Consider the following 25,708-nt stretch of genomic DNA (forward strand, 5'->3'; position numbering starts at 1 on the left):
TCCGTGCTTTGTTTGCAGCAATCCGGAACAGTTGTGTAGATGTTTTGTTGAACCAGGTCCTGAGGTTTTTAAGCCACGATACCCTGCGTCTTCCTGGTCCTCTTCGTCCAAAGATCTTCCCCTGCATAATTGTCTGCAGCAAACTGTATCTCTCCTCGTTTCTCATGATATGACCAAGGTATTCCAACTTACGTGCCTTGATTATGTTCATCAGTTCCAGGTCCTTTTTCACCATCCTCAAAACTTCTACGTTTGTCACCCTGGCAGTCCAAGGGATTTTCATCATTCTCCTGTATAGCCACATCTCGAAAGCGTTGATCTTTTTGGTTGTGGTTTCATTGAGCGTCCAGGATTCTGCACCATAAAGGAGAACGGAGAAGACATAGCATCGCAGGAGTCTCAATTTAGTGTCAAGGGTGATGTTGTGACTTTTGAAGAAGGCACTCATGCAATTGAAGGTAGATCTTGCCTTTCCTATGCGTGCTTTTATTTCCTGTGCATTGCTCCAGTCCTCATTAATAATGGTTCCTAGATAATTGTAGTGATCAACTCTCTCAATAGCGGCGATCATGCGATTAGACCTCAACAATTCCATTTCTCACACATGTTTTTCTTTCTTCCTCTAATTGATGTTCATTATTTATTTATATATTTGTTCATTCATTATTGATTGATTCTTTATCACAAATCACAATCCATTGCCAGGTCTTGCATGACCCATTGCATTCTAACACTACATTCTCATTAAAACAAGTTGAAAAATTAACTTATTCAGAACAGAGAATGTAGATAAGTATAAAACTTCCTTCATTACTTTGCTGTTGCAAGTTATGCTGTCAATCGATATGCTTTTTATATTTTCAGAAAATAGAGATATACAAGTTGAAAGAATGTACGTTGGAACATTGGTGACATCACTGGATATGGCTGGAGTACAGTTCAGTCTGCTGAAAACAACAGACAAGCCGCATTGGGTGAGTCTGCTTGATAGTGAGACGGAGGCTGCAGCCTGGCCTGGTTGTCGCCTATCTTTTGGGGAGAGCGCTGTCCACGTTCAAGACCCTAATCTTTTGGCAATCGAGGTATTTATTGCGAATTATGTACAGTATTTTCAGAATCTTACTTGTCTAGCAATGTTACAAGAACATCTTGAAAACGTCGTATTAATTTTCAGAAATATTAAAGTGTATCATGCATTGTTATCTCATAATTCACCGACTGTCGGTCCCGGCTGAAGTATGATAGTCGTAAGGCCCATTAACGGCTCAAATGATATATTCAGGCGATGTGGAATTTCCGTCAGGAACTCCCCAACAATAAAAGATATACGAATATTATTATTATTTCATCTCATAATCTTGCAACGCGTAAACATCTATTGGCAATGTTCAGTAATTCATTATAAATTCTATATTTCAGAATTACCCTTCATGATAAACGGCTCTTGATAAACGTCGTTAGTAATTTCTATTTTCAGTAATATTCTTGTACACATCTTGTGAAGTCTTATCTCATGATTTAAAAAAAAAACTCTTAACATTCTAGTGTTCCATTATGGATAAATATCACTACATCTCACCAACGCAACAACAGTATCTCGTGTAAATATTTAACCGTATCAAATATTACAAACGGTGAAGCAGGAGAGAATCATGATTAATGAGATTGATACTTTATTGTAAAAACAGTGATCCACTTTGAACTAAAGTAATCCACTGTAATTAAGGGCTCAATAGAGTGGAATCGACAATACAATAAATTTATCTAAATTTATGGAAAAGTTCCGTAACATCAACATTTGTTTTACATAATTTATCAACAATCTTCAAAGTTCTACTTGAAAAGAAAAATTGGGTAAATTTAATAGCATTAACACTCAAATTAGGTAAATTTTTTAGCATTAGTACTAAAATATTTCTTTATCGGGTAGTCTTAGAAAACGTCACGGTAAACTGAAAATACGTTTTCGCCCCACTTGGATGTAATGAGCTGGTTTACGTGCGTCATATGGAGGCCGAAAGTGATTGTTTTCTGACCAGGCCGGTAAAATTTTTACGGCCCTAGGGCTGTAAAATAACCTTGAAGTCAGCTGATTCTGATTTGATGTGAACGTGTTTACAAAATAGTTTATGAAACGGAATCAGTTTATGCTTCCAGAATTGAATAAAGTTTTTGCAATAAGATACTATCATTTTATTTGGATGAATGAAATACAAATGAGATATTATAAACTATTCAAATTCAATTTTCAGAGTATAATAGAATCTAACCTCAAACCTCCTAGTAAAGCGTTTATCACGGAACATGGTGGATAACGGAATCATTTTATGCTTCTAGAATTCAATAAAGTATTCTGTAATAATATACTATCATTTTATTTAAATGAATAAAATACAGATAAGATATATATTATAAACTATTCAAATAATTCAATTTTCATAGAAGGATAGAACTTCTAACCTAAACTTCCATTGACATTCAGATCACATCAGATTGGCCGAATTTCAAGTGTGCTAAAACAGCTGATCAAAAACTTTTTCAAGTGTGATAAACCAGCTGATCAAAAACTTTTTCAAGTGTGATAAACCAGCTGATCAAAAACTTTTCATTATTTGTGTTTATCATTCAATAATTAAAACATTTATAATAATATCATCTTATTGTCATTTGGAAGAATAAAAAGTATAAACTCAACCTCTTACATAATTGAACATAATCTTTTAGGTTATTTAGACAAATCAGAATAAAAAATAAAAATACTTGGACAATTTCTTGATATTCAGATTATCTCAGATTTGCTAGAGCTATGACCTTCCACTTTTGCTTTCGGAAGTGCTTATAATAGACAATGAGAATAATTATTATTCTCATATATATATTGTTTATTTTCCTGTGTGGCGAAAAATTACGTTCTCACCATGGGCAAAAATGTTTTTCCGGCTCTCAATCTTTTCTAGTCCTCGGCCTACGGCCTCGGACTTGAAAACCGATTTCGAGCCAGAAAAGTCTCATTTTCGGCCCTAGGTGCGAAATATACTATTGAATTTAAGGCTAAAAATAAAATTTCTACTGGTGATATTTTTCAAAGTTCATAAAATGTATATCATCAAGCTATAAAAATGAAAAAGTTATCTCAGGATACTAATCGAAAAACTTTGAAAAATATCACCAGTAGAATTTTTATTTTCAGCCTTTGCACAGCCGTAATAAGTTACTTAAATTAAATAAGCAAATTAATAAGTATCTATGAAATGATTTTCAATTTATAGAATCTATCTCATTCATAGATCTATTAACATTGTGTTGAATTAATTAAAATATTTTCAAATTATTGTATTTTTATAGTTTCTTATTAGAATTCTTCATAATTTTTTATGTTCTTTATTCATACTGTCATACATTATGTTGTTGTTTGCCAGTTGACAGGGCCGACATTTGGAGAGCAGGATGCAGAACTGTTGAAGCAGTGTTTGAAAGCAGTTTGCCGAGAACTGATCGAAGCAGAGGAAAGGCTGAATCAGCTGGACAGCGGCTGTGGCGACGGAGATTGTGGAACTACTTTCCGGCAACTTGCTGATGGTAGTTGACATTAAGTTCTAATGGAACTATTTTCATTCAGACCGGCCGAGCGAGTATGGATAGTCCCATTATTACTTATGGGAATTATATTCTCACTGTTCACTGTCTCTGTTGTGTGGGAATCCAGCTTAAGTTGGCGTTTTTCCTATATTACAGGATTTCTAATTTTGTGAAGCATGTCCCAGATTGGAATTCTATGTGCTTCTTCAACACTAACTCATTTGAACCTCATCAGTATTTGACTACTAACTGTTTAGTAGAAATATTTATGACGTTTCTTGTCTTACCACCTTGGGTAAAGAATGTAGCCTATTTCTATCTGATCTTTAGAAAATCAAGTTTATTGAATGTCATAATATTTATAATATTGTATAATTGTTATCTGTTATGAGAGCAATAATGGGGTTTCCCTGGTGCTCTCACATATTGTATCTTTTCAATAAATAAATGTATTTATAAGTTCTTGGGTTACTAACTTAGGTGAAGAACGTATTTATTAAGTTATTTAGCAGTATGGTTCATGTTATAGGGTATTAGTTTGAGAACATGTAGGCAAGTTTAAACCTTTAAGAAGGGCAAATGCTGCAGGGCAAAATATTAAGATATTTTTCTCCCAATTAGTATTAGTTTCTGTTCATCTGTCGACACTCTAGTAGTTTTTTCTCTCTTTTGTTAACATAATTATTTAATCTTACTATAGTTTCTTGAACCTCTTGTTCTTCTTCATTTGCTTAGTTGTTTTTCACCTTTTTTGTAATTTCTTGTTTGTATTTTTCTCAGGCTCACGATCAGACGAAAGTCTTGTGAGCCATTTGATTCTTTTTATATTTTTATGATGTATACAAATTATTTTGTGTTTTTTCAATTGTTGTGAAAGTAAAGAAGAATCAATAAATTATTATTATTTTATTATTATTATTATATTTCTGAGCTTTAGAAGAGCAGTTAGTTGAATATTTTGATTATTAGATAAAAATAGTTATTTTTATATTCATGCAGCGATCCTGAAAAATGTGGATAACCTGGCGCTACGGAGACCAGTCACCTGTTTTGTAGAGTTGGCCAACATTGCGTCACAGACCATGGGGGGCACTTCTGGTGCTATCTACAGCCTCCTACTGAGGGGGGCCTCTAGGCACCTCCTCGATTGGGACAAAGCCTGGACCGAAGCAGTCAGTACGGTCACCAAGTATTCAACAGCAAAGATTGGCTATAGAACTATGGTAAAAATTATTATATCAATTAATTATTCTAGTTTTCCTAAAGAAATGGTGTGTTTCATTAGTTCCATTATAAAAACCACTCAGTATTAACAATAACACTGAATTCACACTATAATAAATAATAATAATATCGTGTGATTTGGCTGGCTCCGGACTGGTGTCAGAGTTTTCAGATCGCAACTGATCAATTTCAGGTCCTCTGACATGACCTAACCACTGCTTTTCCGGCAGCCGGGACCTAATTCACACTGTTTTACTGTTTGTTCTTAGTTTCGATCTGATTAAGAAATATTTCTTGCAGGACAATTAAAAGGAATCTTATTACAATTAGTTAGCTATAGTTCAATCGATGATAGTGGTTCAAAATATTTAATTCCCTTGATTTATTCATTCATTCTAGATTTTTGATTGAATATAATTTTTTTTATTGGAACCAAGTTGAATCAAATTGAAGGCATAATGCAAACCAACTTATTATGAAATTCCTCAATTCCCTCAATGCATAAAGTTATCCGATACAACTAATTTTCTAGTAAAAATAAATCAACTTGATACAAGTTTTATGCAGTTTCCAACTTCCAATAAGTTTAAGAAACTTTCTGAATTTGATGATGCTTGGTTGATTTGCTTAAAATATCAATCAGATTCTTTATTTAATTCAATTGAATAGATTTTTCTGTGAGCTGCTTGTTACTTATTACAATATTAATTTTCAGTTGGACGCGTTGATACCAGCATTGAATGAGTTCAAGAAGAGGTCTGAATCCGACGGATGGCTGACGGCTCTCAAGTTTGCCGTAGAAAAAGCACAAGTCGGCTGTGATTCCACAAAGAATATGGTCGCTAGGTAACTTGACTAACTCTTCATTTTTCAAAAAGAACATCATTAAAATTATTGGGAGAGAAAAATAAGGTACTATTTCTCTCCCAAATTTGGATAAGATTAGAAAGTTCGAAATTAGTTTGAAAATCTGAACTTTATGATTAAATAAATACCGTACATTTTTGTGCTAAATGATTGAAATGTCTTTGATATAGTGCCTACCTTGTAAAGGAAGTAAAGTTGAAGTTTGTGGGAAGTAGATCATATAATTTTGGTGCTAAATGATTGAAATGTCTTTGGTATAGTGGCTTCCTTGCAACATTGGTGATGAGAAGATTCCTGTATCTGGTATTGTGGTTGTGGTTTCTGGTTTGAAACGTTGTTGGATTCTTGTGTAATCTGCATAGTATTTCCTTGAAGTAAAGCTGTCTGGGATCCAACACGTTAAACTCATTGAATAGCTGGTCCGATCAATTCACAACTAAAATGATAAATTCATCTCCACAAAGCCACACGGTTTTTCTTGAACTATCATGCAATTATACGACATAAATAAATCGTATAGTCCCAATTGATTTTAAAATTGATGTTTGAATAAATGATATAATGTTTAAGTAGATAATACCGTATGAGAAACACGTAAAATGGCATTTTATAAGCTGATGACTTTGACCACCCTGGACGCGTCCGTCCTCTAAAATAGGCTTCAGTTACCGGTACCAGTATTAATTAATAATTATTGAAAGGTTATTTCAGAATTATTTCTATTGAAATTGTAATTGTTTATCATTATAAATAGGATTTATATTTTGCTACTATACTTTCAAGATAAATTGAAATAATAATACCTACCGAATAACTTAATTTCTGTTGATTTGAAGTTCAGATTGTATCAAAGATTTTAAAACTAGCCGCCGAGATTTCAGGTGCGTATGAGAATAAAAATCTGATCTCAGTCATGACAGTAAAGTTTTGAATAAAATTATTCAAAGGGGTGTTTCATTGATGAATGTTAAGCTGCGTTTACACCAAAGCTATTGACGAAATGTTAATAACTAAATCCTTATAGTATTAGATTGAACGGAACTTGACAAACACATATGTCTAATAGATAATATAATCTATAAGGATTTGGTGTAAACGCAGCTTTAATTTATTCGACATGAAATCGATTTTTGTATTGCTTTCCAAAATAATCTGGTGTGGAACACTCACACAACTTTCCTTGCTCATATTTGAAACTATGATCAGACTTCTGTATATGTGTATATATAATTGTTTTCAGAGTACTTTTTCTTTGTGTGAATTGTGAAATTCGATGATTTTTTTTTAGTCGTCATTTTTTTAAAGTCGTTAGAACAGCTGTTCTACAGATGAAATATCTCTAAGTCAATTTCCCAAGGATGGGGTGGACCCCCCATTGGTTTCCCAGGAAGGAGACTTATGCCAGTTGATAGAGCTGATAAATAACTATACAGGGTATGAATTTGAAGAAAATCGTTAGAGTCGTTTTCGAGAAAACCGTGAAAAACATGGCTTTTCAGTCATTATCCGCCATTTTTCTCAAGAATATTACGGTGCTCATGGAATTCTCCCAGAAAAAACTCATGTCATTTGATAGGGCTTATAAATAGCTATCCATGGTATAAATTTGAAGAAAATCGTTAGAGCCGTTTTCGAGAAAACCGTGAAAAACATGGCTTTTCAGTCATTATCCGCCATTTTTCTCAAGAATATTACGGAGCTCCTGAAATTTTCCCAGAAATGAGACCCATGCCAGTTGATAGGGCTCATAAATAGCTATCCATGATATAAATTTGAAAAAAAATCGTTAATTAGGAATGGAGTTATCGTGTTCACAGACATACACACATATACACACACACACATACACACACACAGACCAACACCCAAAAATCATGTTTTTGGACTCAAGGGACCTTGAAACGTATAGAAAACATGAAATTGGGGTACCTTAATTTTTTTTGGAAAGCAATACTTTCCACTTACCTATGGTAATAGGGCAAGGGAAGTAAAAATTTAAGGTACCCTAATTTCATGTTTTCTATACGTTTCAAGGTCCCCTGAGTCCAAAAACATGATTTGTGTGTGTGTGTGTGTGTGTGTGTGTGTGTGTGTATGTGTGTGTGTGTGTGTGTGTGTGAACACGATAACTCCATTCCTAATTAACCGATTGACTTGAAATTTTAAACTTAAGGTCCTTATACCATGAGGATCCGACAATAAGAAATTCAATAAAATTCAATTCAAGATGGCGGAGAAAATGGCGGATAATTACTAAAAAACCATGTGTTTCACGTTTTTCTCGAAAACGGCTCTAACAATTTTTTTCAAGTTTATATCATGGATAGCTATTTATGAGCCCTATCAACTGGCATGGGTCTCATTTCTGGGAAAATTTCAGGAGCTCCGTAATATTCTTGAGAAAAATGGCGGATAATGACTGAAAAGCCATGTTTTTCACGGTTTTCTCGAAAACGGCTCTAACGATTTTCTTCAAATTTATACCATGGATAGCTATTTATAAGCCCTATCAACTGGCATGAGTTTCATCTCTGAGAAAATTTCAGGAGCTCCGTAATATTCTTGAGAAAAATGGCGGATAATGACTAGAAATCCATGTTTTTCACGGTTTTCTCGAAAACGGCTCTAACGATTTTCTTCAAATTTATACCATGGATAGCTATTTATGAGCCCTATCAACTGGCATGGGTCCCATTTCTGAGAAAATTCCATGAGCTCCGTAATATTCTTGAGAAAAATGGCGGATAATTGCTAAAAAACCATGTTTTTCACGATTTTCTCAAAAAGGACTTGACCGATTTTTTTCAAATACATAACCTGTATAGTTATATATCAGCTCTATTGACTGTCATGAGTCTCCTCCCTGAGAAACTAACAGGGGGTCCACCCCATCCTTGAGAAATTTACTTTACTGTACCTTCTCGTGCGTGAGGTAGGTAGGTAGAGCAATGAATAATTCAAAAGAACACATGTCGATATTTTATTTGTAGAGCAGCTGTTTTGACAACTTTTAAAAAATCCTCAAATTTCATAATTCAAACAAAGGAAAATTAATGTACTCTGAACAAAATAACAATAGTATAATCGTAGTTTTAATTATTTAGCCGCCAATCGGCATAATGTTATTCCCCTAAATTATCCTCGTTTAAGAATGAGGCTTATAGATCAATGAGCAAGGAAAGTTGTATGAGTGTACCACACCAGATTTTTTTATCAAATAAAATAAAAACGAATATTAGATCAAAAATGTAATGGGATGATTTGAGTTACAGCTGTGTACGCTCTGTGGCAAAATGGAGTCAAATATAATCGGCGACCCCCTGTTCTCCCATAATTCTTCACTGCTAGGACCTCACTATAAATCGGTAGAAAATAATCTGGGAATGGAAGCAATATGGAAAAAGATATGTTGCCAGATCGAGCATCGAGGAAGCGATAAGGTTGCAGATGCAATAACTATTTATGTATCAAGAGCGTAATGCGCGACTTTATCGCATAAAGAAGCATTACGCGCGAATTACTTACAAAATTTTTTTTACAACCGACCAAACCTGTTGAATTACTTTATAGCTGGTGTAGTTAATAATAATTCTTCTTCACTGATATTCATCATGGCTGCAGAGTGCAAAACCGGTACAATTACCGACTTTTTAGGTTGAGATCTGACTTACTTTTGGCGAGCTGCTTATCATCAACTGATTAGCGAGTGTAAAGAAACTCTCCTGCGCATGCGCAAATGATTAGCGAGCGTAAATAAAATCGACTGCGCAAGCGCAGATGTTTAGCGAGCAAAAAAGTAGATTCTTCTCAGAAATAAACTGTTTTACGAGGAGAATTGAGTATGTAAATTCATTTTTTACTTGCAGTTGTAGAAAAAATACTTTACATGACTGATAATGTTGAAAAAATATGAATCTTCAATGTATATGCACACATGCCGAACCAAACCTTGAACAGTGCAGCAAACCGCGCAATCCTTCCTACATCTCGATAAGTTTTTAAAATAATACGATTTTCTATTATTACACATTGTACCTACCAACGTTCAATAATTAATCATTAAAAATACAGTAGGCTATATAAATGAAATTGAAAACAGAAATGGAATAATACCATTTTTAAAGGAGAGCAACTCTCTACCAGAACGAAAACATGAATTGTTATTAAAAATAAAGTATATTCATGAACTTGAGAACACAAAAAGCAATAATTGTTTTCATATTGGAGAGCGGAGTCTCTACCAGAACAAAAACACGAAATTAGCCTAAACTTTAGACAAACTGGAATAGATAATCAAAAGAAAAATCATTATACAATTATACCCTTACATTTATTTGAACAGCATATTTAATTTCAAATTGGTTGTCATAGCGTTCGGGACATCCTGTTTATTCGCAAAGATCAATAAAACTGCATCTCTAAGTTCATATTCTTGCATCATGTACTGCAACTCTTCAGCAGCTTCGTCTATTCTTTCCCTATCGCTGGAGTCGACAACGAAAATCAGTCCTTGGGTATTTTGGAAATAGTGGCGCCACAGCGGTCTGATTTTGTTTTGACCACCGACATCCCAAACAGTGAAGCATATGTTCTTGTACTCAACTGTTTCTACGTTGAATCCTATTGTTGGAATAGTTGTTACTATTTCGCCCAGTTTTAGCTTGTACAAAATGGTAGTTTTTCCGACGGAATCGAGTCCAACCATAAGTATGCGTATTTGCTTCTTGCCAAACAGTCGTGTGAAAACACTTGAAATTGTTAGCCCCATGATTTTGGCAGTTCTGATCCTATCACGGAAACTATACTTTGAAACCTAAAAAAGCGAGATAGTTTATCGCTAACGTACATCAAAATGGTTAGTTCATAAATGAGGTACAAATGAATAGGTTATATTTTGCAAACACCGTATGCAGCTCCAACTTATCAACAACTATTACAACTATAACAATCTACAATAACAAGAGGTACCAATTATTATTCCAATCTACAAAAACAAGGTACCAATTATTAGTTCTAATCTGATTCAGACCTTATTTGTCGCTTAGTTCCGACGTTGTCAAAGCCTTCGGGAGATCCTGTTTATTCGCAAATATCAGTACGACTGCATTTCTTGCAAGTTCATCTTCTTGAATCATGTACTGCAAGTCTTTAGCAGCTTCGTCCATTCTTTCCCTATTGTTAGGGAACATACATACAATAAAGTATGATTAGAGAATCTAAATTAGATAATATTATAATCATGTTAAAAAAATGAACTGGAAAGTGCTGTTTTCCGATATCACTGACACTTACGAAAACTGATGTTTTGAAGTGAAAATTACAAAAAAACAGATGATTATTGAAATTGGAAAATATTCGCCATGTGACTGAATGTTATTGTTGTGAAATTCGCTGCGCGGTTCGCTGCATGGCACTCTGCGCGTTGCACGGTTGGCTGCGCAGTCCGATGTTCTTTTCGGCATGTTTAGACATACCTACATTTAGGCTCAACTCACACTTACGCGACTCAGGTCGAGAAAAGACTCGACTCTAGTCGAGAGCATGTGTTTTCAAATGGTGACGTTGCGGAGACTAGAACCGAATGGTCTGAATGTCGCCATTTCGAAACTCATGTTCTCGACTAGAGTCGAGTCTCTTCTCGACCTGAGTCGCGTAAGTGTGAGTTGAGCCTTAGATTTTCTGCCTCCATTTGAAGAGTAGTTCTCGCAGTCAAAACTGTATCTAATCGCTCATATTGGATAAGTCCTTGTTACTCCCGTTAAAGGATGGCTGTTGGATGGTTTTAGTGAGGTCCATGTTATAATGGCAGTAGCCTAGAGAAAGATAGGAATATAGCGTTGCCGATTTCGTGTCTTGCCACTGCCTTCTGTAGAGGATAGCTGTATAACAGTATATCTGATGTGCTATTTACTGTTAATTCTTATTTAAAATTATCAATTATATTTTATTTGCCAAGAAAATATATTTTTCAATTATTAAATAATAAATTTTCATTATTGAGATTAAATATTTTGTTAATAATATTTCTACATTGTTGAAAAACAATCTGGAAACGTTGCGGAGATAAGAAAGGATAGCGCTATCTGCTTTGTCGAATCAATATTATTTGTTGATAGCAACATCATTGTTAATCAAATAATGCCATTAAAACATGGACTTTACTATAGCTAAACTTACAGAATCAGACTCAAAATCACTTTGTCAAGGTCCAGACGTACCTCATCATCCCCATAAAGGATACACGCATATATGTATTCTGGTTGAATTGGTGTAAGGTGTAACTGTGGGGGAAGATGTGAGTGTAGGCGAGTATCGTATGATGAAGGCCCGGTTGCACAAAAGCCGGTTAAATTTTAACCGTGATTAATTTCTTGAGAACCAATCAGAGAAGGCTTTTTTGAAAAGACGGCTTCTCTGATTGGTTCTCGTAGAATTAATCGCGATTAAAATTTAACCGGCTTTTGTGCAACCGGCACGAAGTGTTCCATCTATATGCTTTTCCCCCACCAGCTGTGTCTGTGTGTGTGTGTGTGGAAGGTCACATGGCCTCGAACGGGCCAATCAGGATAATTCATCGCGATTTATCATCGAGCAAAATAAAACATATTAGATTTTCAAAAGCCTTCTCAAGACCTGCTTACCTTCCCAGAGCCACATCTTTCTGTCATACGCTCGCACATAAAATACAATGTTTTGATCTTGCTCTCACTCTTCCCCCACACCTCTTTGACGTACACGTGCCTCTACCCATGCGTGGGGCATATGTGGGCACCATCCTCTTCAGAGAATTGTATTGCTTTCATTATATTTTGTCAATACCGGTTTTCTTTGATATTGATAGTCTTAAGTCTAAGGCTCAACTCACACATACGCGACTCTCAGGTCAAGAAGAGACTCGACTCTAGTCGAGAGCATGTGTTTCCAAATGGTGACACTCAGACCAGTCGATTTCAGTCTCCGCGACGTCACCATTTGAAAACACATGCTATCGACTAGAGTCAAGTCTCTTCTCGACCTGAGTCGCGTAAGTGTGAGTTGAGCCTAATAATATAGTTGTATTTTGCTCATATTGAACTTGTGATTTTTGACATAATATATTGTTTACTGTAATGCCCCAAGATGTTAAGTCTGTGAGAGCAGTTGAAAAAAAACTTTCTACTGGCGATAATTTTCAAAGTTCAAGTAACAAAGAAAATAAGTTAAAGAGAAAGTTTATCAAGTAGGGGAAGTAATAGAAAAATAATCGAAAAAATCATGATTTTTTTCGATTTTGAAAAAAATCATGATTTTTTCGATTTTGATAACTTGATAGTATACAATCTGAGTAGATTTTTGCCCACACCTGTCTCTATCAGAGTTCCCAGTGTCGCTCTGGGCCGGCTAAACTCAGTCGGCGACTGGGGAGGGCCGCGGCAGGGGACGGGAGTCTTGGTGGGGCGTCCGTCAACCACCCTCGCTCGGGTTGGGGGTTGAAACAGGGTTTTGAGTGCTTTGGAGGAATGTTTCCCTCTTTTGGGAAAGAGGGGCCGTGCTTTCGCACTGCCAAACAGGGTTGGTCGCGGAAAGAAGGGAACAGGAACCTTATGGTGTTAGTCGTGAGAAAGGGCTTCGTGTCGGGACTAAGTCCTAGTCCTTGGGCACCGGGTGTCTTCCCGGGGTCCGGGTTGGTTGCGGAGCTCTGGTAAAGGCTTTCCCTGGCCTTCCCAGAGGTCCTCTTCCGGTTCCGCACTGGTTTAGTGCGCTGCGGCGGCCCGCGCTCTGGACTTTACTGAGTCCTACTTGCCGGACACCAGCTGTCCTCCTGGGGTCCGGATCGGCCGCGGAGTCGCGGGAAAGGCTTTTCCACACCTTCCCGGATGTCCTCTTGCGATCCCGCACTGGACTAGTGCGCTGCGGCGTCCAGCACTCTGGACTTTCCTAAGTCCTACTTGCCGGCACCAGCTGTCCTCCTGGGGTCCGGATCGGCCGCGGAGTTGCGGGAAAGGCTTTTCCACACCTTCCCGGACGTCCTCTTGCGATCCCGCACTGGACTAGTGCGCTGCGGCGGCCAGCACTCTGGACTTTCCTAAGTCCTACTTGCCGGGCACAGCTGTCCTCCTGGGGTCCGGATCGGCCGCGGAGTTGCGGGAAGGCTTTTCCACACCTTCCCGGATGTCCTCTTGCGATCCCGCACTGGACTAGTGCGCTGCGGCGGCCAGCACTCTGGACTTTCCTAAGTCCTACTTGCCGGGCACCAGCTGTCCTCCTGGGGACCGGATCGGCCGCGGAGTTGCGGGAAAGGCTTTTCCACACCTTCCCGGACGTCCTCTTGCGATCCCGCACTGGACTAGTGCGCTGCGGCGGCCAGCACTCTGGACTTTCCTAAGTCCTACTTGCCGGGCACCAGCTGTCCTCCTGGGGTCCGGATCGGCCGCGGAGTTGCGGGAAAGGCTTTTCCACACCTTCCCGGACGTCCTCTTGCGATCCCGCACTGGACTAGTGCGCTGCGGCGGCCAGCACTCTGGACTTTCCTAAGTCCTACTTGCCGGGCACCAGCTGTCCTCCTGGGGTCCGGATCGGCCGCGGAGTTGCGGGAAAGGCTTTTCCACACCTTCCCGGACGTCCTCTTGCGATCCCGCACTGGACTAGTGCGCTGCGGCGGCCAGCACTCTGGACTTTCCTAAGTCCTACTTGCCGGGCACCAGCTGTCCTCCTGGGGTCCGGATCGGCCGCGGAGTTGCGGGAAAGGCTTTTCCACACCTTCCCGGACGTCCTCTTGCGATCCCGCACTGGACTAGTGCGCTGCGGCGGCCAGCACTCTGGACTTTCCTAAGTCCTACTTGCCGGGCACCAGCTGTCCTCCTGGGGTCCGGATCGGCCGCGGAGTTGCGGGAAAGGCTTTTCCACACCTTCCGGACGTCCTCTTGCGATCCCGCACTGGACTAGTGCGCTGCGGCGGCCAGCACTCTGGACTTTCCTAAGTCCTACTTGCCGGGCACCAGCTGTCCTCCTGGGGTCCGGATCGGCCGCGGAGTTGCGGGAAAGGCTTTTCCACACCTTCCCGGATGTCCTCTTGCGATCCCGCACTGGACTAGTGCGCTGCGGCGGCCAGCACTCTGGACTTTCCTAAGTCCTACTTGCCGGGCCCAGCTGTCCTCCTGGGGTCCGGATCGGCCGCGGAGTTGCGGGAAAGGCTTTTCCACACCTTCCCGATGTCCTCTTGCGATCCCGCACTGGACTAGTGCGCTGCGGCGGCCAGCACTCTGGACTTTCCTAAGTCCTACTTGCCGGCACCAGCTGTCCTCCTGGGGTCCGGATCGGCTGCGGAGTTGCGGGAAAGGCTTTTCCACACCTTCCCGGATGTCCTTTCTCGCCTCGATGTCCCACTGGTGGCCTACCAATGGGGAGTCAGGTTTCGACCAAACCTGACGTGTTGTCGTTGGTCGAAACTGGCAACCCATCGTCTAAACAGGTTAAATGTTGTTCAACACTCGCCCAAACGAGTGTAGAGCAGTGGAGTTCACTGTGTGAGAGGCTAATCAACTTTAGCCTCAACACAACTCCCGGTCGCTGAAGAAATCGGAGTTCACTTAGTACAAGGCATACTGTGACGTTGCTAGCTGCTCGCTGCTTCCTTCTCACCTCCCTCGACCGCTCGACTTGGCTCTCCGAACTCGACTGCCTCCTGCTGGCCTTTCTCGAGCCTCCCTCAGAGACCGAGAGGGAGGGGAGAGAGGATGCGCAGCATCGCTGAGCGGTAGGCCAGTGGCTGGCTTGAATGTTGACCCCTCAGATTCTATGAAAGATAGCCGAGCATCGAATAAATGAGCCCTAAATTCAATTCCTTTCTCTAGTTACGATATACATCGTGACACACTGTTCCTACTAAGGGAAGGGGGGGAAAAGAGAGGGGGAGGAGAGGGGGGGTGAGGATGGAAGGGGTAAACGGCAGACAGAATGTCCCAAATGCTTGAATACATTCTGCCGCCTCTCCGCCGGTCAACATAGACCGAACACAAACTGGGCGCCAGGTTGGCTCCTCGCCAACCGGTGGTGATGCGTCGGCACCATCCAAGAAATGAGCAAGCTACCCGGCCAGATCCTAGGCCTAGCTTCAGAGAAGATCTTGAAGATCTGCGCCGTGCTTTCGCACTGCGTTGAGACGCCGTGTTCGCACACTGCAAGAGACCGCCGTGCTTCCGCACTGCGATGGGGGACGCCGTGCTTTCGCACTGCGAGAAGCGCCGTGCTTTCGCACTGCAAAGGACCGCCGTGCTTCCACACTGCAATGGGGGACGCCGTGTTTGCACACTGCAAGAGACCGCCGTGCTTCCGCACTGCGATGGGGGACGCCGTGCTTCCGCACTGCAAGAAGCGCCGTGCTTTCGCACTGCAAAGGGGGACGCCGTGTTTGCACCCTGCAAGAGGCCGCCGTGCTTCCGCACTGCGATGGGGGACGCCGTGCTTTCGCACTGCAAGAAGCGCCGTGCTTTCGCACTGCAAAGGACCGCCGTGCTTCCGCACTGCAATGGGGGACGCCGTGTTTGCACACTGCAAGAGACCGCCGTGCTTCCGCACTGCGACGGGGGACGCCGTGCTTCCGCACTGCAAGAAGCGCCGTGCTTTCGCACTGCAAAAATAAGGACGCGGTGCTTTCGCACTGCAAAAGGAACGCCGTGCTTCCGCACTGCCCGGGGCGCCGTGATTCCGCACTGCCAGGAACACCATGCTTTCGCATCGCGAAAAGGACGCCGTGCTCCCGCACTGCAGAGTTGCCGTGTTTCCACACTGCCGAGGACGCCGTGCTTCCGCACTGCAGATGAGAGTCGCGGTGCTCTCGCACTGCCAGGAGGGGCGGGTAACACAAAAAACGAGGTGAACAATACCTCAGACAGGTTCTGAGAACCTAAATAACATTGCAAGGGAAACGCCGTGCTTCCGCACTGCAATGGGTCGCCGTGCTCTCGCACTGCAAAAATAAGGATGCGGTGCTTTCGCACTGCAAAAGGAATGCCGTGCTTGCGCACTGCCCGGGGCGCCATGCTTCCGCACTGCCAGGAACACTATGCTTTCGCATCGCGAAAAGGACGCCGTGCTCCCGCACTGCAGAGTTGCCGTGTTTCCACACTGCCGGGGACGCCGTGCTTCCGCACTGCAGATGAGAGTCGCGGTGCTCTCGCACTGCAAAAATAAGGACGCGGTGCTTTCGCACTGCCGAGTCGCCGTGCTTCGCACTGCCCAGGACGCCGTGCTCCGCACTGCAGGTGAGAGCGCCGTGCTTTCGCACTGCGGGGAGCGCCGTGTCACACTTGCAGGACACTGCCGGGAAGTGTCGTGCTTCGCACTGTACATAAATGGACGCCGTGCTTTCGCACTGCCGAGTCGCCGTGTTTTCACACTGCAAAAGGACGCCGTGCTTTCGCACTGCAGGTAAGAGTCGCGGTGCTCTCGCACTGCCAGGAGGGACAACACAGGGCACACAAAACACACAAAAAACACAAAAACACAAAAACACAGAAACACAAAAACACAGAAACAAATCGCCGGGCTTTCGCCCTGCAGGCCGTGCTTGCGCACTGCGTGCCGTGTTTTCACACTGCCGCAGTGTTCCCACACCGCGAAGGTGTGCGTCCGCGTAATGACAATCCAGACACTCACTGACCAATGTGTCATGCTTGCGCACGACGTTCGGACGAGCTCGCAATCTGGCTGCAGTGTTCCCACACTGCCTTGGTCAAGCTCGCGCACTACCTTTGCTGGGCTTTCGCCCTGCGGGCCGGGCTTTCGCCCTGCATGCCGTGCTTGCGCACTGCGATGGGGGACGCCGTGCTTTTGCACTGCAAGAAGCGCCGTGCTTTCGCACTGCAAAAATAAGGACGCGGTGCTTTCGCACTGCAAAAGGAATGCCGTGCTTCCGCACTGCCAGGAACGCCATGCTTTCGCATCGCGAAAAGGACGCCGTGCTCCCGCACTGCAGAGTTGCCGTGTTACCACACTGCCGAGGACGCCGTGCTTCCGCACTGCAGATGAGAGTCGCGGTGCTCTCGCACTGCCATGAGGGGCGGGTAACACAAAAAAACGAGGTGAACAATACCTCAGACAGGTTCTGAGAACTTAAATAACATTGCAAGGGAAACGCCGTGCTTCCGCACTGCAATGAGTCGCCGTGCTCTCGCACTGCAAAAATAAGGACGCGGTGCTTTCGCACTGCAAAAGGAACGCCGTGCTTTCGCACTGCCGGGGCGCCGTGCTTCCGCACTGCCAGGAACGCTATGCTTTCGCATCGCGAAAAGGACGCCGTGCTCCCGCACTGCAGAGTTGCCGTGTTTCCACACTGCCGAGGACGCCGTGCTTCCGCACTGCAGATGAGAATCGCGGTGCTCTGGCACTGCCAGGAGGGGCGGGTAACACAAAAAAACGAGGTGAACAACACCTCAGACAGGTTCTGAGAACATAAATAACATTGCAAGGGAAACGCCGTGCTTCCGCACTGCAATGAGTCGCCGTGCTCTCGCACTGCAAAAATAAGGACGCGGTGCTTTTGCACTGCAAAAGGAACGCCGGGCTTTCGCCCTGCATGGCCGTGTTTTCACACTGCCTTGCTTCGCCGTGCTCGCGCACTGCATGTGCCGGGCTTTCGCCTGCATGGCCGTGTTTTCACACTGCCTTGCTTTGCCGTGCTTGCGCACTGCATGTGCGGGCTTTCGCCCTGCATGGCCGTGTTCTCACACTGCCTTGCTTCGCCGTGCTTGCGCACTGCATGTGCCGGGCTTTCGCCCTGCATGGCCGTGTTCTCACACTGCCTTGCTTCGCCGTGCTTGCGCACTGCATGTGCCGGGCTTTCGCCCTGCATGGCCGTGTTTTCACACTGCCTTGCTTCGCCGTGCTTGCGCACTGCATGTGCCGGGCTTTCGCCCTGCATGGCCGTGTTCTCACACTGCCTTGCTTCGCCGTGCTTGCGCACTGCATGTGCCGGGCTTTCGCCCTGCATGGCCGTGTTTTCACACTGCCTTACTTCGCCGTGCTTGCGCACTGCATGTGCTGGGCTTTCGCCCTGCATGGCCGTGTTTTCACACTGCCTTGCTTCGCCGTGCTTGCGCACTGCATGTGCCAGGCTTTCGCCCTGCATGGCCATGTTCTCACACTGCCTTGCTTCGCCGTGCTTGCGCACTGCATGTGCCGGGCTTTCGCCCTGCATGGCCGTGTTTTCACACTGCCGAGGACGCCGTGACTACTCACCTATGGCTTGACCCAAGCCCGTTGCCCGTCCGGGAGGCGCACTCGGATCCTCGGACGGCCGGCGCGAGGGCGCCTTCCGGGGCGGAAGGATTGGTGGGTGACCTTCCTCACCGTAGGCCGATCCCCAATGGTGATTAGGGCAAGGCCTCGTCCGCAGTCGGTGGTAGATAGGCGAACTGCCGGCGGCAATGATGAGTCTTCCTCTTCGTCCTCAGAGGAGAGCTCGAAGACCTCGGATTCGTCCGGGTGGACGGTAGCGGCGGGACGGGGGGGTGACAATGGCTGGCTGCTGGTAACAGGGAAGCAGCTGGAACCCCCTGGAAGTTCGCGGGGTTCAGTGGAGGCTGCTCCCCAAGCCTCAGTGAGTCCCCTTTCTCGCACCCAAACTGGGGTAGGGGGAGTCGGGGTCGCAGTCGTTGTTACGGCGAAAGGAGGGGTCGCGGGGCGGACAGCCTCCTCAGAGGTCCCGTATGCGGGTGAGATTGAGAAGCCCCCGCCTCCTCCCTCGAGTAAGGCGTCTTCATCCTCCGTGGGGACCTCTGGGACCTCCATAGGGGTATCAGCGACTGTAGAGGTTGATGGCAGTGGAGTGTCGGCCCGAACCGGACTAGGAAGAGGTTGGTGAGCGGGCTGGGTCACCGTGACTACGATGTTGCGGTCGCGGCTCGTCCGCAGAGCGGGGAACTCCTCGAACAGCTCCCTGGAGGCAGCCTCTACCATGCTATCTACCGGCGGAGTCCGCTGCTGGAGGAGCCGGAGTAGCTGTTGACCTATAATACGCTCCGATTGCCACCGGGTGAGGCCTTCCCGGTTGTGTTGGAAACACTGCACCTCCCATCCGGTGATGCGGCGCAGTCTCTTCACCTGGCAATACTTGGCCATGATGGCATGGATGGCCTCATAATCGTCTGCCGAAGTCTTGTGACCGGGGTCCAAGATGGTGGTAGTAGCCTCTTTCCGGTTCACCACTGCCAGGGCAATACCTCCCCCCCGAATTAGAGGAAACCCGAGGAGAGTGTCTCTCTTTAAGTTCCTCAACACCTCCCGAAGTCCTTCAGGGGTTCGGTTCGCATGTCGGGTGCGCAACGCCTGGAAAGGCGTGAACCTCGCCTTCTCGGTCATCGACAGCCGCTCCATCTCCCGCAACACCTGATCCGTAAAGCAGGCCCGGAAAGACGGCATTTTCTCCTCTTTTTTTTTTTTAAAAAAAAGTGGTCGTTGAGAGGACTCGAAGACGTAGACAGGGAGGAAGATAAGAAGTGGTGATGAGTGATATTAAAAGAGAGCAGTTGATGATGGCGTTGACCAAGTTTGGAGATAATAAAAAAAACACAAGTCTCAAAACTCCAGAAAAAGCACCAAAAAAAAGAACTAGAACTCGGAGATGTTATTTGAAGTAAAAAATGATGAAAGAAATAAAGATGCAAATCAAAAAGTCACTAGTAATAAGGTCGCTTTACTATAGCCTGTCACCCGATGTTGCCTACTCGGTAGCTCACAACGGACTGACTAAGTGAAGTTTGAGAAGCAACCATAAACGGGGAAAAACAGGAATAAACGGGAATTATTAGATTGAATAAAATGAAAAACAATGCAGGATCGGACGAGAATAATCTGTTTAGTAGACAAAATAAATTGATTATTTTATCTTATCGCTATGCGTCGACCGCTCAACAGGCACGTAGCACTGAAATTCAGATTTAACTGGCAGAACGGTATAATAGGAAAAATGCTGTTTCTCGATGCCAATTCCTATATGAGATGATGACAAGCCTTTTCTCATAAAATTCCTTATTAGAATTATATTATTGAAGATAGAAATATAGCCATAGAAAATGTCTACAAGCACAGGCCGTGGGAAACTCGGACCTGTCTACTGAACGTGACTAAATCACAATTAAAACAATAGCACAATAAAGCATAGACTACTGTAATACCAATACAGCTCCAGTTTCTTTCAAAACGAGATGAATTTGAAATAATGAAATAATGAAGATTTTATTTCAGTAAAATCACTTTATGGATATTTTCATTTTCAATAAAATATTGGAGAGAGATTGATCAAAATTTGAAACCAACAAAAACGATTGTAGTACACTATGACTTACAATCACACGCAACTTATTCAAATGCCATGAATAATCGGTTGCCTAATTACATGCAACTTATTCAAATACCATGAATAATCGGTTGCCGAATCACACACAACTTATTCAAATACCATGAATAATCGGTTGCCTAATCACACGCAACTTATTCAAATACCATGAATAATCGGTTGCTACATAATATACTTCTATCCACAGAAAAATAACTCCTGTTATTTTCTGTATCGTAATACATTAATTACCACGGACCCAAGCAATTATCGCCGGCTTTATTTTATGATCAAAATAAATATTCAATCCAAAACCTCATGGACAAATAATATTATTCAGAAAAAATCTGACAACTAATCTCCTCCAATGTTAATTATCGTTATACAGTTCACAGATTGTGAACGACAACATGAAAAATGAAATAATTCAAATTCCATCTCTTTGACCCGTGCTTGGCAAGGGGAATTGGATTAAGAGCTCTGAGACAATAAGATGGCGATATAGTTGGAGATGAAAATAAAAGCAACAATAATTTTTCGACTTTACAGAAAAAGCCTAGAAACCGCTTATCTGTTTAATTGAACTAGAATGGTTGGGTTGCCACTCAGCTTAATTTCGACTCTGTTTAAACAGGACCATTTACTCGAAAGAAAATTGTTATGAATGCTACCTTTAAATATAGGCCTAATGTTCACATATTCTCTGAATCGAGAAATAATTATTTCATGCTCCAATATCAGGCTAGTTTCAACTATTCCAATGCTATCAATTATCTCAAACCCCATAAATAAACGGGCTATATTTCCAATATATTTTCCTCCAAATTTTGGTATTATTTCTCCTCCTGGTCACTCACCTTACTGCTGCTGTTGAATTACTCTTCCTCGATACTCCATCAGCCGAGTGGGCAGCGACACCCGGCTTACTCGATTCCTCCTGCCGTCACCGCTCTCCTCCACACTGGCTCCTCCACCGTTGTCCTCTCGACCGTCGCGGGCGGCTCGCATTCCGCTGCCGTCCTCTCCATCCTCCTCCTCTTCTTCCTCGGGAAGGGGCGGCAAGATTTTTATATCCTTTACATGAACCGTCAGCATTTTACCAGCAGCTCCTTTCAGCAACACTACAGAGGCGCTCAACATTTTCTCTACCTCATAAGGCCCAGAAAATTTTGGAGCTAGCTTAGCCGCAAACTGGTTCACTCCAGACGAGAGATGATAATCCTCTTGTACACCAACTGGCCCGTCCTTAGTTCCAGTGGTCTTCGCCTAAGATTATAATACCTCCTGGTATTATTATAGGCCTCGTTTAGATTATCTAAAACGAGTTTCTGTGCACGTTTCAGTACTTGCAACCTCCTCAGCTGGGCTGCTCGACTCGTGCCTCCATCCTCCTGTCGAGGATCGTCTTCCTCCTCACCACAAGCATCTCCTGGTGCTCTCAACTCTCTTCCGAAGTTGAGGAAGGCAGGAGTATACTTAGTGCCTACATGCACTGCTGTATTCATGGCGAAACAAAATTCCTCCACATAGCGATCCCAATCCGCATGGTGCTCGCCCACATAGAGCTGTATCATAGTCTTCATGACTCTATTAACCCTCTCCGTAGGGTTGCAGCTCGGTGTGTAGGGTGGGGTGTAGAATAACGTGATGCCATTCTCCTTACAGTATGACTTAAAAAGTCTACTTGTATACTGTGTTCCATTGTCACATATAAGCAGCTTCGGCACCCCAAATTTGGTGACGACTAGCTCCCTCAAAGCTCGCGCTACGGCATTGCTGTCTGCCTGAGCTAGCGGCCGAGCTTCCGTCCACTTCGTGAACTGGTCCTGAAATACCACCAGGTATTTATTCCCCCTTTTCGAGCGAGGTAGCGGACCTACAATATCGGTGCTAACAGTCTCCCAGGGTCGCACCACCTTCCTCTGGCTGTTCATCTGTCCGTATGGAGGCCGCTGCTCCACCTTATGCTTCATGCACGTCTCACAGCGCCTCACATACTTCGCGACGTCCGCATACAGGCCCGGCCAATAATAGCGACAGGCTATCCGGTGATAAGTCCGGAATACTCCTTGATGGCCCGCTGTCGGGGCATCGTGGCTCTGCTGAAGTATCTCCCTCCTAGCACCTCTCGGAATACATAGCTTCCAGCCATCACTCTCCGGCGCATCAGGAGGTTGTTGACGGGCCCATATGTGACGATACAACGCCTCACCCCTTACCATATAGTCGGGGTATTTCTGTGGATGATGGAGTAGATTGTTCTTCATCCTCCTTATCCATCTGTCGTCTTCCATGACGATGGCGGCTACCGCTCCTGTGGGCTCCTCCTGACCTTCCTGTGGACTTGCCAGCATGTCGCCTCCTGGCAACGCTCGTGAGAGAGCATCCGGGACCACGTTTAGCTTCCCTCTTCGATACTTGATGACCAAGTTGTATTGCTGCATCTCTAAGGCCCACCTTGCTAGCCTTCCTGTCGGGTTAGGGATAGCTCTAAGCCACTTTAGAGCCTGGTGATCAGTAATCACTGTAGTCTCATACCCCTCTATGTACGGCTTGAATTTTCTCAGGGCGAAAATCACAGCTAGGCACTCCTTTTCGGTGGTAGAATACCTCAGCTCGGCCCCCTTGAGCCCTCTGCTTGCGTAGGCGATGACCTTCTCCTCTCCATCGACCTCCTGAGTAAGCACAGACCCTAGTCCATACTCAGAGGCATCTGTCTGGAGCGTGAACGGTAGTTCAAAGTGAGGATATGTGAGCACTGGAGATCTAGTGAGAGCCCCCTTTATCTCCTGGAAAGCTCTCTCCTCTTCTGGTCCCCAGTGCCACTTCACTCCTACCTTCAGCAACCGGTGAAGAGGGGTTGCAAGGTCCGAAAAATTCGGGACAAACCTCCTATACCAGGACGCCAACCCCAGAAAACTCCGGAGCATCCTGAGCCGCTGCGGAGTTGGGAACTCGTTTACCGCTCTCACCGTCTCAGGATCAGTCCTGAGTCCTTGCTCCGTCACTATGTGTCCCAGGTAGCGTAGCTCTCGCTTCAAGAACTGACATTTCTCTTGATTGATTATCAAGCCAGCTTCTCTCAGCCTACTGAACACTCTAGCTAGGTTCAGCATGTGAGCCTCCATCGTTTCTCCTAGAACGATGACGTCGTCTAGGTAAGCAAAAGCACAAGGCTCCAATTCCGGCCCAATTACTCGGTCTAGGAGGCGCTGAAATGTAGCTCCAGCCGAGTGTAGACCAAAGGGCATCATCCGGAACTGGAACAGCCCTCTTCCAGGAACCGTAAACGCTGTAAGCTGCTTACTCTGCTCCTCCAACGGTACTTGCCAGTAACCGCTCTTCAAGTCGATTGAAGAAATGTACTTGGCATTCCTCAATCTATCCAAAATGCCTGTCATATTCGGCAAAGGATATGCATCTCGTTCAGTGAGTGCATTAATCTGCCGGAAATCGATACAAAACCGCATCTTTCCATAGCCTTCTTCACCAAGACGATTGGTGAACTCCACGGGCTACTGCTCGGCTCAATGACCCGCTGATCGAGCATACTGTCCACCTCCTCGTTTATCACCGCTTGCATAAGCGGGTTACGAGGATACGGACGTTGTCGGAACGGCTCAGCTCCTTCCTTCAGCCTGATTCTATGAACCAGGAGGTGAGTCGCACCTGGCACATCTCTGAATTTTATCAGCTCCGTCTCCAGGAATTTCTCGAACTCCTCCCTTTCTGAAGCGACTGCTGCCACCTGTCCCACTAAAGCCGGAGGTAATATCATCCTCCTCTGCCTCAAATCGAGTTTTGCTTGAATCGCTCTTAAATGACTTAATCCCAAAATCATTTCGGATTCTAACTCATTGATCACTGCCACTCTCCAGTAGACTCGTCTACTACACACCTCGGCAGTCAGCTTCAGCTCCTCCACTACGGGAAGCTTTTCTCCAGTCACCAAGATCGGTTGATGACTAATTGGTTTCACCTGGCAATCGCCAGACTCCTTCAGTCGCCTTGCTGCCTCTCCAGAGACATAGGACGACTCGGCCCCGGTGTCGACCAGTGCATTTAGCCAGACATCTCGGACACGTACTAGCATGAAGACGCGTGTCTCCTGAGGCTGTGGACACCTTCCTTGCCTCTCTATCGGGGCTGCACCGGACTTCACCTCTCTTCCTCTGGCCTTCGCAGCTTTCTGGGTAGTTGTAGCACTCTTCTCCCTGAGTTGAGGCTCCCATTCCGCCGTGCGTGCGCGGGTGTCGATTTTCACCCTGTGCTCCTGCAGGAACTCCATGCCGAATAAAAATTCGGGGGATAATCCTTCCATGATCGTCATCACTGTGGGAAGAATTTCTTGGCTGACTTTCAGGTTGATCTCCACCTTTCCATACAGCCGCGCCGCGGTTCCATTCGCCAGAATCGCGCCTCTCTCTGTCGCAGTTCTCCTTGCACATCCAGCTGCCTCTAAGCTCGCAAACGTTGCCAAGCTTAAGTAGTTGGACTCAGCTCCTGTATCGAGTAGTGCTCGATACTGGTGGCCAGCTACCTCGACTGTGGTATACAGTCTGTTGTCGAACTGCGACTCCGGTTCCAATTGGAGTTGGTTCCTAGTTCTCACCACTGCGGCTTTGTCTGTCGCCCTCTTCTGATCCTTCTCGCAGGTGCAACCGGGACGAGGTTTTCTACAGCCCACGCAGAGAGAAATCTCAGGGCATTCCGACCTCCAGT

The 25,708-nt window shown here is 44.5% G+C and overlaps 2 protein-coding genes across 3 annotated transcripts in view; one reads left to right on the plus strand and one right to left on the minus strand.

The window, feature by feature from the left end:
- The window catches only part of LOC111051825 (triokinase/FMN cyclase), a 49,360-nt gene that overhangs the window by 18,356 nt on the left and 5,296 nt on the right, over nt 1–25,708 (plus strand). For both annotated transcript variants that reach the window (XM_022338389.2, XM_022338387.2), the window contains exons 9-12: nt 865–1,082; nt 3,420–3,579; nt 4,579–4,802; nt 5,519–5,649. In XM_022338389.2, coding sequence (XP_022194081.2) covers nt 865–1,082; nt 3,420–3,579; nt 4,579–4,802; nt 5,519–5,649 — 733 coding nt within the window. The remainder of the gene's footprint in view (nt 1–864; nt 1,083–3,419; nt 3,580–4,578; nt 4,803–5,518; nt 5,650–25,708) is intronic.
- LOC120352147 (ADP-ribosylation factor 4-like) lies at nt 10,001–11,620 on the minus strand. Its single transcript, XM_039431810.1, has 2 exons — nt 10,700–11,620; nt 10,001–10,483 (listed from the first exon to the last, which is right to left on the minus strand). Exon 2 carries the CDS (start codon nt 10,436–10,438, stop codon nt 10,001–10,003), a length of 438 nt encoding a protein of 145 aa, XP_039287744.1. The 5' UTR covers nt 10,439–10,483; nt 10,700–11,620.

Source organism: Nilaparvata lugens, chromosome 7 (assembly GCF_014356525.2).
Source record: "Nilaparvata lugens isolate BPH chromosome 7, ASM1435652v1, whole genome shotgun sequence".
Taxonomy (NCBI): Eukaryota; Metazoa; Arthropoda; class Insecta; order Hemiptera; family Delphacidae; genus Nilaparvata; species Nilaparvata lugens.

Coding starts and splice junctions, on each gene's coding strand:
- LOC120352147 (XM_039431810.1), bottom strand. CDS start 10,438: ATGGGGCTAACAATTTCAAGTGTTTTCACACGACTGTTTGGCAAGAAG.